The sequence below is a fragment of the Engystomops pustulosus genome, chromosome 5, assembly GCF_040894005.1.
Source record: "Engystomops pustulosus chromosome 5, aEngPut4.maternal, whole genome shotgun sequence".
NCBI lineage: Eukaryota > Metazoa > Chordata > Amphibia > Anura > Leptodactylidae > Engystomops > Engystomops pustulosus.
The window spans coordinates 3,517,954-3,529,795 of record NC_092415.1 but is presented as its reverse complement, the minus strand read 5'-3'; the positions used below and the strand labels follow the sequence as shown (position 1 = coordinate 3,529,795).

Sequence of the window (11,842 nt, the reverse complement as noted above, 5' to 3'; positions counted from 1 at the left end):
CATGTGAGGCACAAGAGAGGGCATCGGCCTTAACACTCTTCTCCGCAGGACGGAAATGTATTAGGAAATTGAAGTGGGAGAAGAAGAGGACTGGACTGACTCGACTGACTGACTGACAAGCACCCTTCATAACATAACGCCACTCTTCCAAGGCTTGTTTTATGGCCAGAAGCTCCTGATCACCAATGGAGTAATTCCTCTCTGCGGCTGAAAAGGTCTTAGAGAAGAAGCCGCATGTGAGGGTTCGACCTTTGGGCCCTTTTTGGGTAAGAACGGCTCCAGCACCAACAGAGGAGGCGTCAGACTTGAGCAGGAACAATCTCTCAGTAACGAGCCGGGTGAGAACAGGAGCAAAGGCAGACTTCAGCTTGGAGTAAGCCTCTTCAGCCGCTGGAGGCCACAGCTTAGGACTGGTGTTTTTCCTTTTCAGCGCCGCAATGGGAGACACAAGGGAGGAGAAATGCGGAATGAGCGAAGCCCAGGATTCTTCGGATAGCACAAAGTCCTTCTGGACGAGGCCACTGAAGTATCACAGAGAACTTGGCAGGATCCATCTGTAGCCCCTCATCAGAGATGATATATCACAGGAACGGAAGACTCTAGAGGTGAAACTGGCACTTCTTGAGTTTGGCATATGGACGGTTCGCCCTTAGGTACCTGAGAACTTGTCGCTTGTGGACCTGTTTAGACTCTAGGTCAGAAGAGAACACGAGCCTATCATCCAAGTAGAAAATGACACAAGTAAAGAAAATCTCTAAAGATGTTGTTGGCATAGCCAGATACACGAAGTGGCCATCCTGAGTTTTAAAGGCAGTCTTCCACTCATCACCCTCATGGATACAGATAGGATATGGATACGTAGATATTGGCTCCACGCAGGCGGTCAAAGAGTTCGTGATCAGGGGTAGCGGACACCGGGTTCTTCACCGTGACTTTATAAAAACCACGGTAGTCTATGTGGGAGAGAACCATCTTTCTTGGCCACAAAGAAGAAACCAGCTGACATGGCTGTGGTTTCTGGCATGGACAGCGGGTAAACTCAACCCCGTGGGGGTGATGTGCCCAGAAGCAGCTCTATAGGGCTATCGCAGGGACGATGTGGAGGGAGGGACTCCCAGAGCCAACTGCAAAGCGGGTTGAACTTGCTGAGGGGTGGTACCACCAGGTTGCTCCACAGGCACGACCTACCTGTCGAGGTAGAGACGGAGTCGTGGATAGTTCTTTGCACTTTGATCTAGTGGGAGGACCCTGCCATGCGGGATCATAATCTATAATAATGGAAGTTCTTCATCCTTTCACTTTCTTGAATGGTCTGACTAAAAGAACAATCGTTATTCCCTGACAGCGTGGCCCCGGGGCCCCAATATAATTATCTGCCTGTGCAGCGCCCTCCTATTCAGTATCTTCTTCCTGGACGCAGAATTCTCATGTAAGTCCATGAGGGCACAATGCGGCTTCATCTTGAAGTAGTCACATTGTGGGTCAAAGACATCAGTACAAATCCAAGACACAGGTCATAGGTCAGGAAGCAGAGACCTTCTGTCACCAGTAGAACTACAAGTCGCTTGTAACTCTCATCATTGTCCATATTGTGGTCTGTTTGGGATCTCCCACATGTAGTGTTGTCTCTTCCAGCAGGACCTGGCAATGGAGCTTCTGATGAGACAACTGTGCACACAATAACCCTTCTACGACAAAGAGATAGACATCCTGGTCAGAGCCGGACATGATCGACCAACATCGCTTCTTCAGGAGAGAATAAAGCTGCAGCGAGGAGATGAAGGCAATTACATGGGGGTTTTCTCGTCTTGGCATCCACAATGGTTGGGAGTTTTACTCCAGTTATCTGGGCTCCAACACATCCCCCTGAAGCTTATAGAAACATAATCTTTGTTTTTATAGCGCCATCATATTCCACAGCGCTTACAAATGCCTATAATGTGGCCACCAAGGTATCATTGTCCTGAAGCAAACATGAAGGAGTGAATATCCGACTGCCAGTGACCCGGGCATTAGGGCACAAGCTCGAGGGGAAGTCCAAACCAGGTGATTAAAGATGTCATAGGAGGTCGGAGAACCAACAAGTTCATAAAATGACAGAACCTCGCCAGACGGAAGACAGATGATAAATTAACCATTGTTTAAATTCTACCCAACAATGTCCATTTCCTTGTCACACAGCCCACATCATGATGTACCCTCTCACAGCTTGTACCCCATGTACCCTACTCCTAACACACTCTGCACCCTTGTATCCCCTCTTAATTCACACCAAGTGCCCCCCTTTCTCATCCTGCACCCCGTGTCCTTCACGTGTAGCCTGCGCCCCTATGCAGAGGAAATGATGCAATATCAGGGCTGAGGATCAGATGCAGATGGGTCAGTGCTGAGGAGGTAATGCACACGTGCAACGTCCATCCACCGCGCCTGATGGTGTGGGGGCAGCTTTATTTCCTGGTACCTGGGTGGCCTAGTGCCAGAGTCGTGTGACTGGTGGCTTGGTCCAGGTATATAGACCTCACCCATGCTTGTCAGGAGCCATTGAGGGGATGTAAGAAGAAGGGGAGACTCTTGGGCACTCCAAGTGTACATGTAGTGAGGCCTGTGATGTTAGCGGCAGTGACCAGTGATCATATGTGGAGACAGGGATAATGAACATAAACACCAGTGCATGGAGCCTGGGTCACTGTGTAACAGTACAAGACTTACTCACATAAAATCCTCCCATTAATAATCACTGGGCCAATAGCCTGGCGGATAGAGGCTCCATCTGTTGCAAGGCGAGTGAAGAGTCTGGAGATCACATCCCGAGCTGAGCAAATTCTTTTTATTATTATTGTGAAGATGATTATTAGTAATAAAAATTTGCGCCGTGACCAGGGCGTGATTAGGGGTGTGGTTTGGGGGAATCGCTACGCGTGCCACCATTTTGTCCCTCTTACTCTTCTGGAAATGTTGGGAGGTATGGCCTTAACCCTGACAATCTGCAGGTAGTATATATGTATCAGTATGGAGCCCAGCATTGGGCCTGGATACATTGTAACGACCCCTGAGCTGTGAGAGACATTCAATGACAACGACACTTTTTATTGTGATGAGATGGATGAACAGTAATGGGAGACATGAGGTTCCTCCATCTTTCTTCCTCTATAGTGACAGGTCACAGCGCGGAGCTCTTCAGGATGGTGAGGATGGCTCCCAGCGCCAGGATGATGGCGGCACAGCCGGGCTTGGTGCTGGTGCTGCTGCTGGCGCTATAGTTGCACAGGTCGGTGGTGCAGCAGGAGGTGCTGGTGCTGGCGATGCCATATTGGCCACTGCTGGGGCTGCAGTAACTAGAACAATACTTAGTGATGACCTGAGCCGAGTAAATACCTGCAGGGGAGAAAACCAAAAGATCACATGAATAACTGGTCAGCCAGTGGGCGGAGCTGTGACTACCTGGCCTGGGTGATGTCATTATGCCAGACTGGAGCTGATCCAGAGCTTCTGCATCTCTGCATTGGAGAAGGTAAAAGGAGGAATTACTTGTGCCTCTCAAAATGTATTACTACAATCCACTATGGGGCCCCTGTGACTATCCACTATGGGGGCCCCGTGACTATCCACTATGGGGGCCCCTGTGACTATCCACTATGGGGGCCCCTGTGACTATCCACTATGGGGGCCCCTGTGAGTATCCACTATGGAGGCCCCTGTGACTATCCACTATGGGGGCCCCTGTGACTATCCACTATGGGGGCCCCTATGACTATCCACTATGGGGGTCGCTGTGTCTATCCAGTATAGGGGCCCCTGTGACTATCCACTATGGGGGCCCCTGTGACTATCCACTATGGAGGCCCCTATGACTATCCACTATGGGGGTCGCTGTGTCTATCCAGTATAGGGGCCCCTGTGACTATCCACTATGGGGGCCCCTGTGACTATCCACTATGGGGGCCGCTGTGACTATCCACTATGGGGGCCCCTGTGACTATCCACTATGGGGGCCTCTGTGACTATCCACTATGGGGCCCCTGTGACTATCCACTATGGGGGCCCCTGTGACTATCCACTATGGGGGCCCCTGTGACTATCCACTATGGGGGCCACTGTGACTCTCCACTATGGGGGCCCCTGTGACTATCCACTATGGGGGCCACTGTGACTATCCACTATGGGCGCCGCTGTGACTACCCACTATGGGGGCCACTGTGACTATCCACTATGGGGGCCCCTGTGACTATCCACTATGGGGGCCCCTGTGACTATCTACTATGGGGGCCCCTGTGACTATCCACTATGGGGGCCCCTGTGACTATCCACTATGAGGTGCAAATGGAAATGGAACCCAAGGGTTTGGAGAGCGGAGACCAGTTCGGCGCTGGACGATTCTTGAAGGAGCCCACAATGTGGAGTTCCAAATAGTAGTATTTTATTTGATTAAAAAATGAAATAAAACGAAACTGCTACGCGTTTCGGCCCCGTACAAGGGCCTTCGTCAGGCATCCTGTTTCTCTTGTTTCCTCTTTTCATATCTCCTGGATAATTCCGACGAGATTTGAGAAAACCACCCTCATGAAACAAACACCATTATATCCACTATGGGGGCCGCTGTGACTATCCACTTTGGAGGCCCCTGTGATTATCCACTATGGGGCCCCTGTGACTATCCACTATGGGGGCCACTGTGACTACCCACTATGGGGGCCCCTGTGATTATCCACTATGAGGTGCAAATGGAAATGGAACCCAAGGGTTTGGAGAGCGGAGACCAGTTAGGCGCTGGACGATTCTTGAAGGAGCCCACAATGTGGAGTTCCAAATAGTAGTATTTTATTTGATTAAAAAATGAAATAAAACGAAACTGCTACGCGTTTCGGCCCCGTACAAGGGCCTTCGTCAGGCATCCTGTTTCTCTTGTTTCCTCTTTTCATATCTCCTGGATAATTCCGACGAGATTTGAGAAAACCACCCTCATGAAACAAACACCATTATATCCACTATGGGGGCCGCTGTGACTATCCACTTTGGAGGCCCCTGTGATTATCCACTATGGGGCCCCTGTGACTATCCACTATGGGGGCCCCTGTGACTATCCACTATGGGGGCCCCTGTGACTATCCACTATGGGGGCCGCTGTGACTATCCACTATGGGGGCCCCTGTGACTATCCCCTATGGGAGCACCTGTGACTATCCACTATGGGGGCCCCTGTGACTATCCACTATGGGGGCCGCTGTGACTATCCACTATGGGGGCCACTGTGACTATCCACTATGGGGGCCCCTGTGACTATCCACTATGGGGGCCGCTGTGACTATCCACTATGGGGGCAGCTGTGACTATCCACTATGGGGGCCACTGTGACTATCCACTATGGGGGCCGCTGTGACTATCCACTATGGGGGCCCCTGTGACTATCCACTATGGGGGCTCTTGTGACTATCCACTATGGAGGCCCCTGTGACTATCCACTATGGGGGCCCCTGTGACTATCCACTATGGGGGTCCCTGTGACTATCCACTATGGGGGTCGCTGTGACTATCCACTATTGGGGTCCCTGTGACTATCCACTATGAGGGCTACTGTGACTATCCACTATGGGGGGCACTGTGACTATCCACTATGGGGGCCACTGTGACTATCCACTATGAGGGCCTCTGTGACTATCCACTATGGGGGCCGCTGTGACTATCCACTATGGGGGCCCCTGTGACTATCCACTATGGGGGCTCTTGTGACTATCCACTATGGAGGCCCCTGTGACTATCCACTATGGGGGCCCCTGTGACTATCCACTATGGGGGTCCCTGTGACTATCCACTATGGGGGTCGCTGTGACTATCCACTATTGGGGTCCCTGTGACTATCCACTATGGGGGCTACTGTGACTATCCACTATGGGGGGCACTGTGACTATCCACTATGGGGGCCACTGTGACTATCCACTATGGGGGCCACTGTGATTATCCACAATGGAACTACAGCTACAGTACACAGCCATACATGGAGCTAAAGCCGCAGTACACAGCCATACATGGAGCTACAGCCGCAGTACACAGCCATACATGGAGCTACAGCCGCAGTACACAGCCATACATGGAGCTACAGACGCAGTACACAGCCATACATGAAGCTACAGCCGCAGTACACAGCCATACATGGAGCTACAGCCGCAGTACACAGCCATACATGGAGCTACAGCCACAGTACACAGTCATACATGGGGCTATAGCCACAGTACACAGCCATACATGGAGCTACAGCCACAGTACACAGCTATACATGGAGCTACAGCCACAGTACACAGCCATACATGGAGGTACAGCCACAGTACACAGCCATACATGGAGCTACAGCCGCAGTACACAGCCATACATGGAGCTACAGCCACAATACACAGTCATACATGGAGCTACAGCCACAGTACACAGCCATACATGGAGCTACAGGAGCAGTACACAGCCATACATGGAGCTACAGCAGCAGTACACAGCCATACATGGAGCTATAGCCACAGTACACAGTCATACATGGAGCTACAGCCGGAGTACACAGCCATACATGGAGCTACAGCCACAGTACACAGCCATACATGGAGATACAGACACAGTACACAGCCATACATGGAGCTACAGCCGGAGTACACAGCCATACATGGAGCTACAGCCACAGTACACAGCCATACATGGAGCTACAGACACAGTACACAGCCTTACATGGAGCTACAGCCACAGTACACAGCCATACATGGAGCTACAGCCGCAGCACACAGCCATACATGGAGCTACAGCCCCAGTACACAGCCATACATGGAGCTACAGACACAGTACACAGCCTTACATGGAGCTACAGCCGCAGTACACAGCCATACATGAAGCTACAGCCGCAGTACACAGCCATACATGGAGCTACAGCCGCAGTACACAGCCATACATGAAGCTACAGCCAGAGTACACAGCCATACATGGAGCTACAGCCACAGTACACAACCATACATGGAGCTACAGCCGCAGTACACAGCCATACATGGAGCTACAGCCATAGTACACAGCCATAAATGGAGATACAGCCACAAAACACAGCCATACATGGAGGTACGGGCACAGTACACAGCCATACATAAAGGTACAGCCAAAGTACACAGTCATACAGGGAGCTACAGCCACAGTACACAGCCATACATGGAGCTACAGCTGCAGTACACAGCCATACATGGAGCTACAGCCACAGTACACAGCCATACATGGAGCTACAGACACAGTACACAGCCATACATGAAGGTACAGCCACAGTATATAGTCCTACAAGGAGCTACAACCACAGTACACAGCCATACATGGAGCTACAGCCACAGTACACAGCCATACATGGAGCTACAGACACAGTACACAGCCATACATGAAGGTACAACCACAGTATATAGTCCTACATGGAGCTACAACCACAGTACACAGCCATACATGGAGCTACAGCCACAGTACACAGCCATACATGGAGCTACAGCCATAGTACACAGCTATACATGGAGCTACAGCGGCAGTACACAGCCATACATGGAGCTACAGCCATAGTACACAGCCATACATGGAGCTAGAGCCACAGTATACAGCCATACATGGAGCTACAGCAAGAAGTAAACAGCCATACATGGAGCTACAGCCACAGTACACAGCCATACATGGAGCTACAGCCGCAGTACACAGCCATACATAGAGCTACAGCTGCAGTACACAGCCATACAGGGAGATACAGACACAGTACACAGCCATACATGGATCTACAACCACAGTACACAGCCATACATGGAGCTACAGCCATAGTGCACAGCCATAAATGGAGATACAGCCACAAAACACAGCCATACAGGGAGGTACGGGCACAGTACACAGCCATACATAAAGGTACAGCCAAAGTACAAAGTCATACAGGGAGCTACAGCCACAGTACACAGCCATACATGGAGCTACAGCTGCAGTACACAGCCATACATGGAGCTACAGCCACAGTACACAGCCATACATGGAGCTACAGACACAGTACACAGCCATACATGAAGGTACAGCCACAGTATATAGTCCTACAAGGAGCTACAACCACAGTACACAGCCATACATGGAGCTACAGCCACAGTACACAGCCATACATGGAGCTACAGACACAGTACACAGCCATACATGAAGGTACAGCCACAGTATATAGTCCTACATGGAGCTACAACCACAGTACACAGCCATACATGGAGCTACAGCCACAGTACACAGCCATACAAGGAGCTACAGCCATAGTACACAGCTATACATGGAGCTACAGCGGCAGTACACAGCCATACATGGAGCTACAGCCATAGTACACAGCCATACATGGAGCTACAGCCACAGTATACAGCCATACATGGAGCTACAGCCATAGTACACAGCCATACATGGAGCTACAGCAAGAAGTAAACAGCCATACATGGAGCTACAGCCACAGTACACAGCCATACATGGAGCTACAGCCGCAGTACACAGCCATACATAGAGCTACAGCTGCAGTACACAGCCATACAGGGAGATACAGACACAGTACACAGCCATACATGGATCTACAACCACAGTACACAGCCATACAGGGAGCTACAGCCACAGTACACAGCCATACATGGAGCTACAGCCACAGTACACAGCCATACATGGCGCTACAGCCACAGTACACAGCCATACATGGAGCTATAGCCATAGTACACAGCTATACATGGAGCTACAGCCGCAGTACACAGCCATACATGGAGCTACAGCCATAGTACAAAGCCATACATGGAGCTACAGCAAGAAGTAAACAGCCATACATGGAGCTACAGCCACAGTACACAGCCATACATGGAGCTACAGCCGCAGTACACAGCCATACATAGAGCTACAGCTGCAGTACACAGCCATACAGGGAGATACAGACACAGTACACAGCCATACATGGATCTACAACCACAGTACACAGCCATACAGGGAGCTACAGCCACAGTACACAGCCATACATGGAGCTACAGCCACAGTACACAGCCATACATGAAGCTACAGCCACAGTACACAGCCATACATGGAGCTACAGCCACAGTACACAGCCATACATGGCGCTACAGCCACAGTACACAGCCATACATGGAGCTACAGCCCCAGTACACAGCCATACATGGAGCTACAGCCACAGTACACAGCCACACATGGAGCTACAGCCACAGAACACAGCCATACATGGAGCTACAGCCGCAGTACATAGCCATACATGGAGCTACAGCCACAGTACACAGCCATACATGAAGCTACAGCCGCAGTACACAGCCATACATGGAGCTACAGCCACAGTACACAGCTATACATGGAGCTACAGCTGCAGTACACAGCCATACATGGAGCTACAGCCGCAGTATACAGCCATACATGGAGCTACAGCCGCAGTACACAGCCTTACATGGAGCTACAGCCGCAGTACACAGCCATACATGGAGCTACAGCCACAGTACACAGCCATACATGGAGCTACAGTCACAGTACACAGCTATACATGGAGCTACAGCTGCAGTACACAGCCATACATGGAGCTACAGCGGCAGTATACAGCCATACATGGAGCTACAGCCGCTATACATAGCCTTACTTTGAGCTACAGTACATTGTACTGAGCTAGGCTCTGGTGCTTTATTTGTACTAGCTTGGTTCTGGTGCTGTTTTTACGTCCTGAGCTTGGCAGTGATGCTTTTACACACAAAGTTTGGTTTTGATGCACTTTTGATGCACAATGCTTGTTTCTGGTGATGTGGTTGGTGATGGTACACTTTTTGAGCACTGAGTTTGGCCCTAGTGATGTATTTCTGTACATAGCTTGGTTCTTGTTCTTTCTTTCTGTCCTTTGCTTGGTTCTTTGGCTGTATTTATTACAAGCAGAGTGCTTGTTTATGTTGTTGTTCCTGCTGTTGTTGCCATTTTTGTATACAGAGCTTTATTCTGGTGCTATATGTGTGTGCATTTATGCACTGAGCTTGTTACTGGTTCTGTTTATATGTACTTCGCCTGGTACTTGGACACTAATTATGTATTGAGTATGGGTTTATTGCTTTATGTATGGTGCTTGGTTCTGATGCTGAGTTTACCTACTGAGCTTGGTTCTGGCTTTCTATGTAAGTACTGAGCTTGTTTCTGATGCTGTATTTATGTACTTAATCAGGTTCTGGTACTGTATGTAAGTACTGAGCTTGGTCTTGATGCAGGTTTATTAATAGAGCTTGGTGCCAGTGCTGTATGTATGCAGAGCACTTGATTCTGGTTCTGTATTTATGTACTCAATCAGGTACTGGTTCTGTATATTTGTACTGAGCTTGGTTTGACCCAGAAGATGAACTCACCAGATGAGGCGTATCCCACTATCGTCTCACAATAGTTCTGACTACTGCCGCAGGTTGTCACTGTCTGACAGTTGGAGTTGGAAGATGCGGCGGTGCAGGTGTAACATCGCAGGGAGTGAGCTGCGGGCAAAGGGGAGACCAGACAGATTATATACAGCCATGTATCTAAGCCCATGATGTGTGATTCTGCCTGCTGAGCTGTGTATCTAATCCCATGATGTGTGATACAGTCTGCTGAGCTGTGTATCTAATCCCATGATGTGTGATACAGTCTGCTGAGCTGTGTATCTAATCCCATCATGTGTGATACAGTCTGCTGAGCTGTGTATCGAATCCCATGATGTGTGATACAGACTGTTGAGCTGTGTATCTAATCCCATGATGTGTGATACAGTCTGCTGAGCTGTGTATCTAATCCCATGATGTGTGATACAGTCTGCTGAGCTGTGTATCTAATCCCATGATGTGTGATACAGACTGTTGAGCTGTGTATCTAATCCCATGATGTGTGATACAGACTGCTGAGCTGTGTATCTAAGCCCATCATGTGTGATACAGACTGCTGAGCTGTGTATCCAATCCCATCATGTGTGATACAGTCTCCTGTGCTGTGTATCTAATCCTACGATGTGTGATACAGTCTCCTGTGCTGTGTATCTAATCCCATGATGTGTGATACAGTCTCCTGTGCTGTGTATCTAATCCCATGATGTGTGTTCCTGTCTCCTGTGCTGTGTATCTAATCCCATGATGTGTGATACCGTCTCCTGTGCTGTGTATCTAATCCCATGATGTGTGATACGGTCTCCTCTGCTGAGTATCTAATCCCATGATGTGTGATACAGTCTCCTGTGCTGTGTATCTAATCCCATGATGTGTGATACATTCTCCTCTGCTGAGTATCTAATCCCATGATGTGTGATACAGTCTCCTGTGCTGTGTATCTAATCCCATGATGTGTGATACGGTGTGGTGCAGGCTCCTACCTGTGGCGGCGCAGAGGGCGATCACCAGGAGGAGGCTTGTGTATGAGGCCATTGTGTGCTCTGTGCTGTGCGCTGGGGGTGTCCTCCTTATATACAGGTCTCTGGGTGTTTATTGAGGTGTTTCTATGAAAACTGCTTTGTACATGTGAGGGGATAATACATCAACCTTCATTATGTGACTGCTTCCTGCTACCAATGACATCTATATATCTCATATGTATAATACACCAAGACTATTTACTTATCATTTACATCCTGAAGAGGAAGAGAATGTAGCGATGTATCTACTGTATATAGCATATTATGCTATGGAATATGTGAGTGCAGTGCTTCTGAGAACACCATGGCAGGTAGTGTGCACAGGAGTGTGAGCGGGGGGTGCAGTGCTCCTGAGAACACCATGGAGTGTGAGCTGGGAGTGCAGTACTCCTGAGAACACCATGGCAGGTAGTGTGCACAGGAGTGTGAGCTGGGAGTGCAGTGCTCCTG

General features: G+C 49.6%; 1 protein-coding gene across 1 annotated transcript; it reads right to left on the bottom strand.

The window, feature by feature from the left end:
• Window positions 1-3,066: 3,066 nt before the first annotated feature.
• On the bottom strand, window positions 3,067-11,444 carry LOC140133921 (lymphocyte antigen 6E-like). Its single transcript, XM_072154611.1, has 3 exons — window positions 11,354-11,444; window positions 10,368-10,487; window positions 3,067-3,375 (listed from the first exon to the last, which is right to left on the bottom strand). The coding sequence occupies exons 1-3, from the start codon at window positions 11,403-11,405 to the stop codon at window positions 3,161-3,163; spliced, it is 387 nt and encodes a 128-aa protein (XP_072010712.1). The 5' UTR covers window positions 11,406-11,444; the 3' UTR covers window positions 3,067-3,160.
• Between the last annotated feature and the right edge of the window lie 398 nt (window positions 11,445-11,842).

Excerpts from the sequence above, each read along its gene's own strand:
- LOC140133921 (XM_072154611.1), bottom strand. The coding sequence starts at position 11,405 with ATGGCCTCATACACAAGCCTCCTCCTGGTGATCGCCCTCTGCGCCGCC. Across the intron at positions 10,488-11,353 it reads CGCCCTCTGCGCCGCCACAG|CTCACTCCCTGCGATGTTAC; the intron begins GTAGGAGCCTGC and ends CTTTGCCCGCAG. Across the intron at positions 3,376-10,367 it reads AGTGGGATACGCCTCATCTG|GTATTTACTCGGCTCAGGTC; the intron begins GTGAGTTCATCT and ends TCTCCCCTGCAG.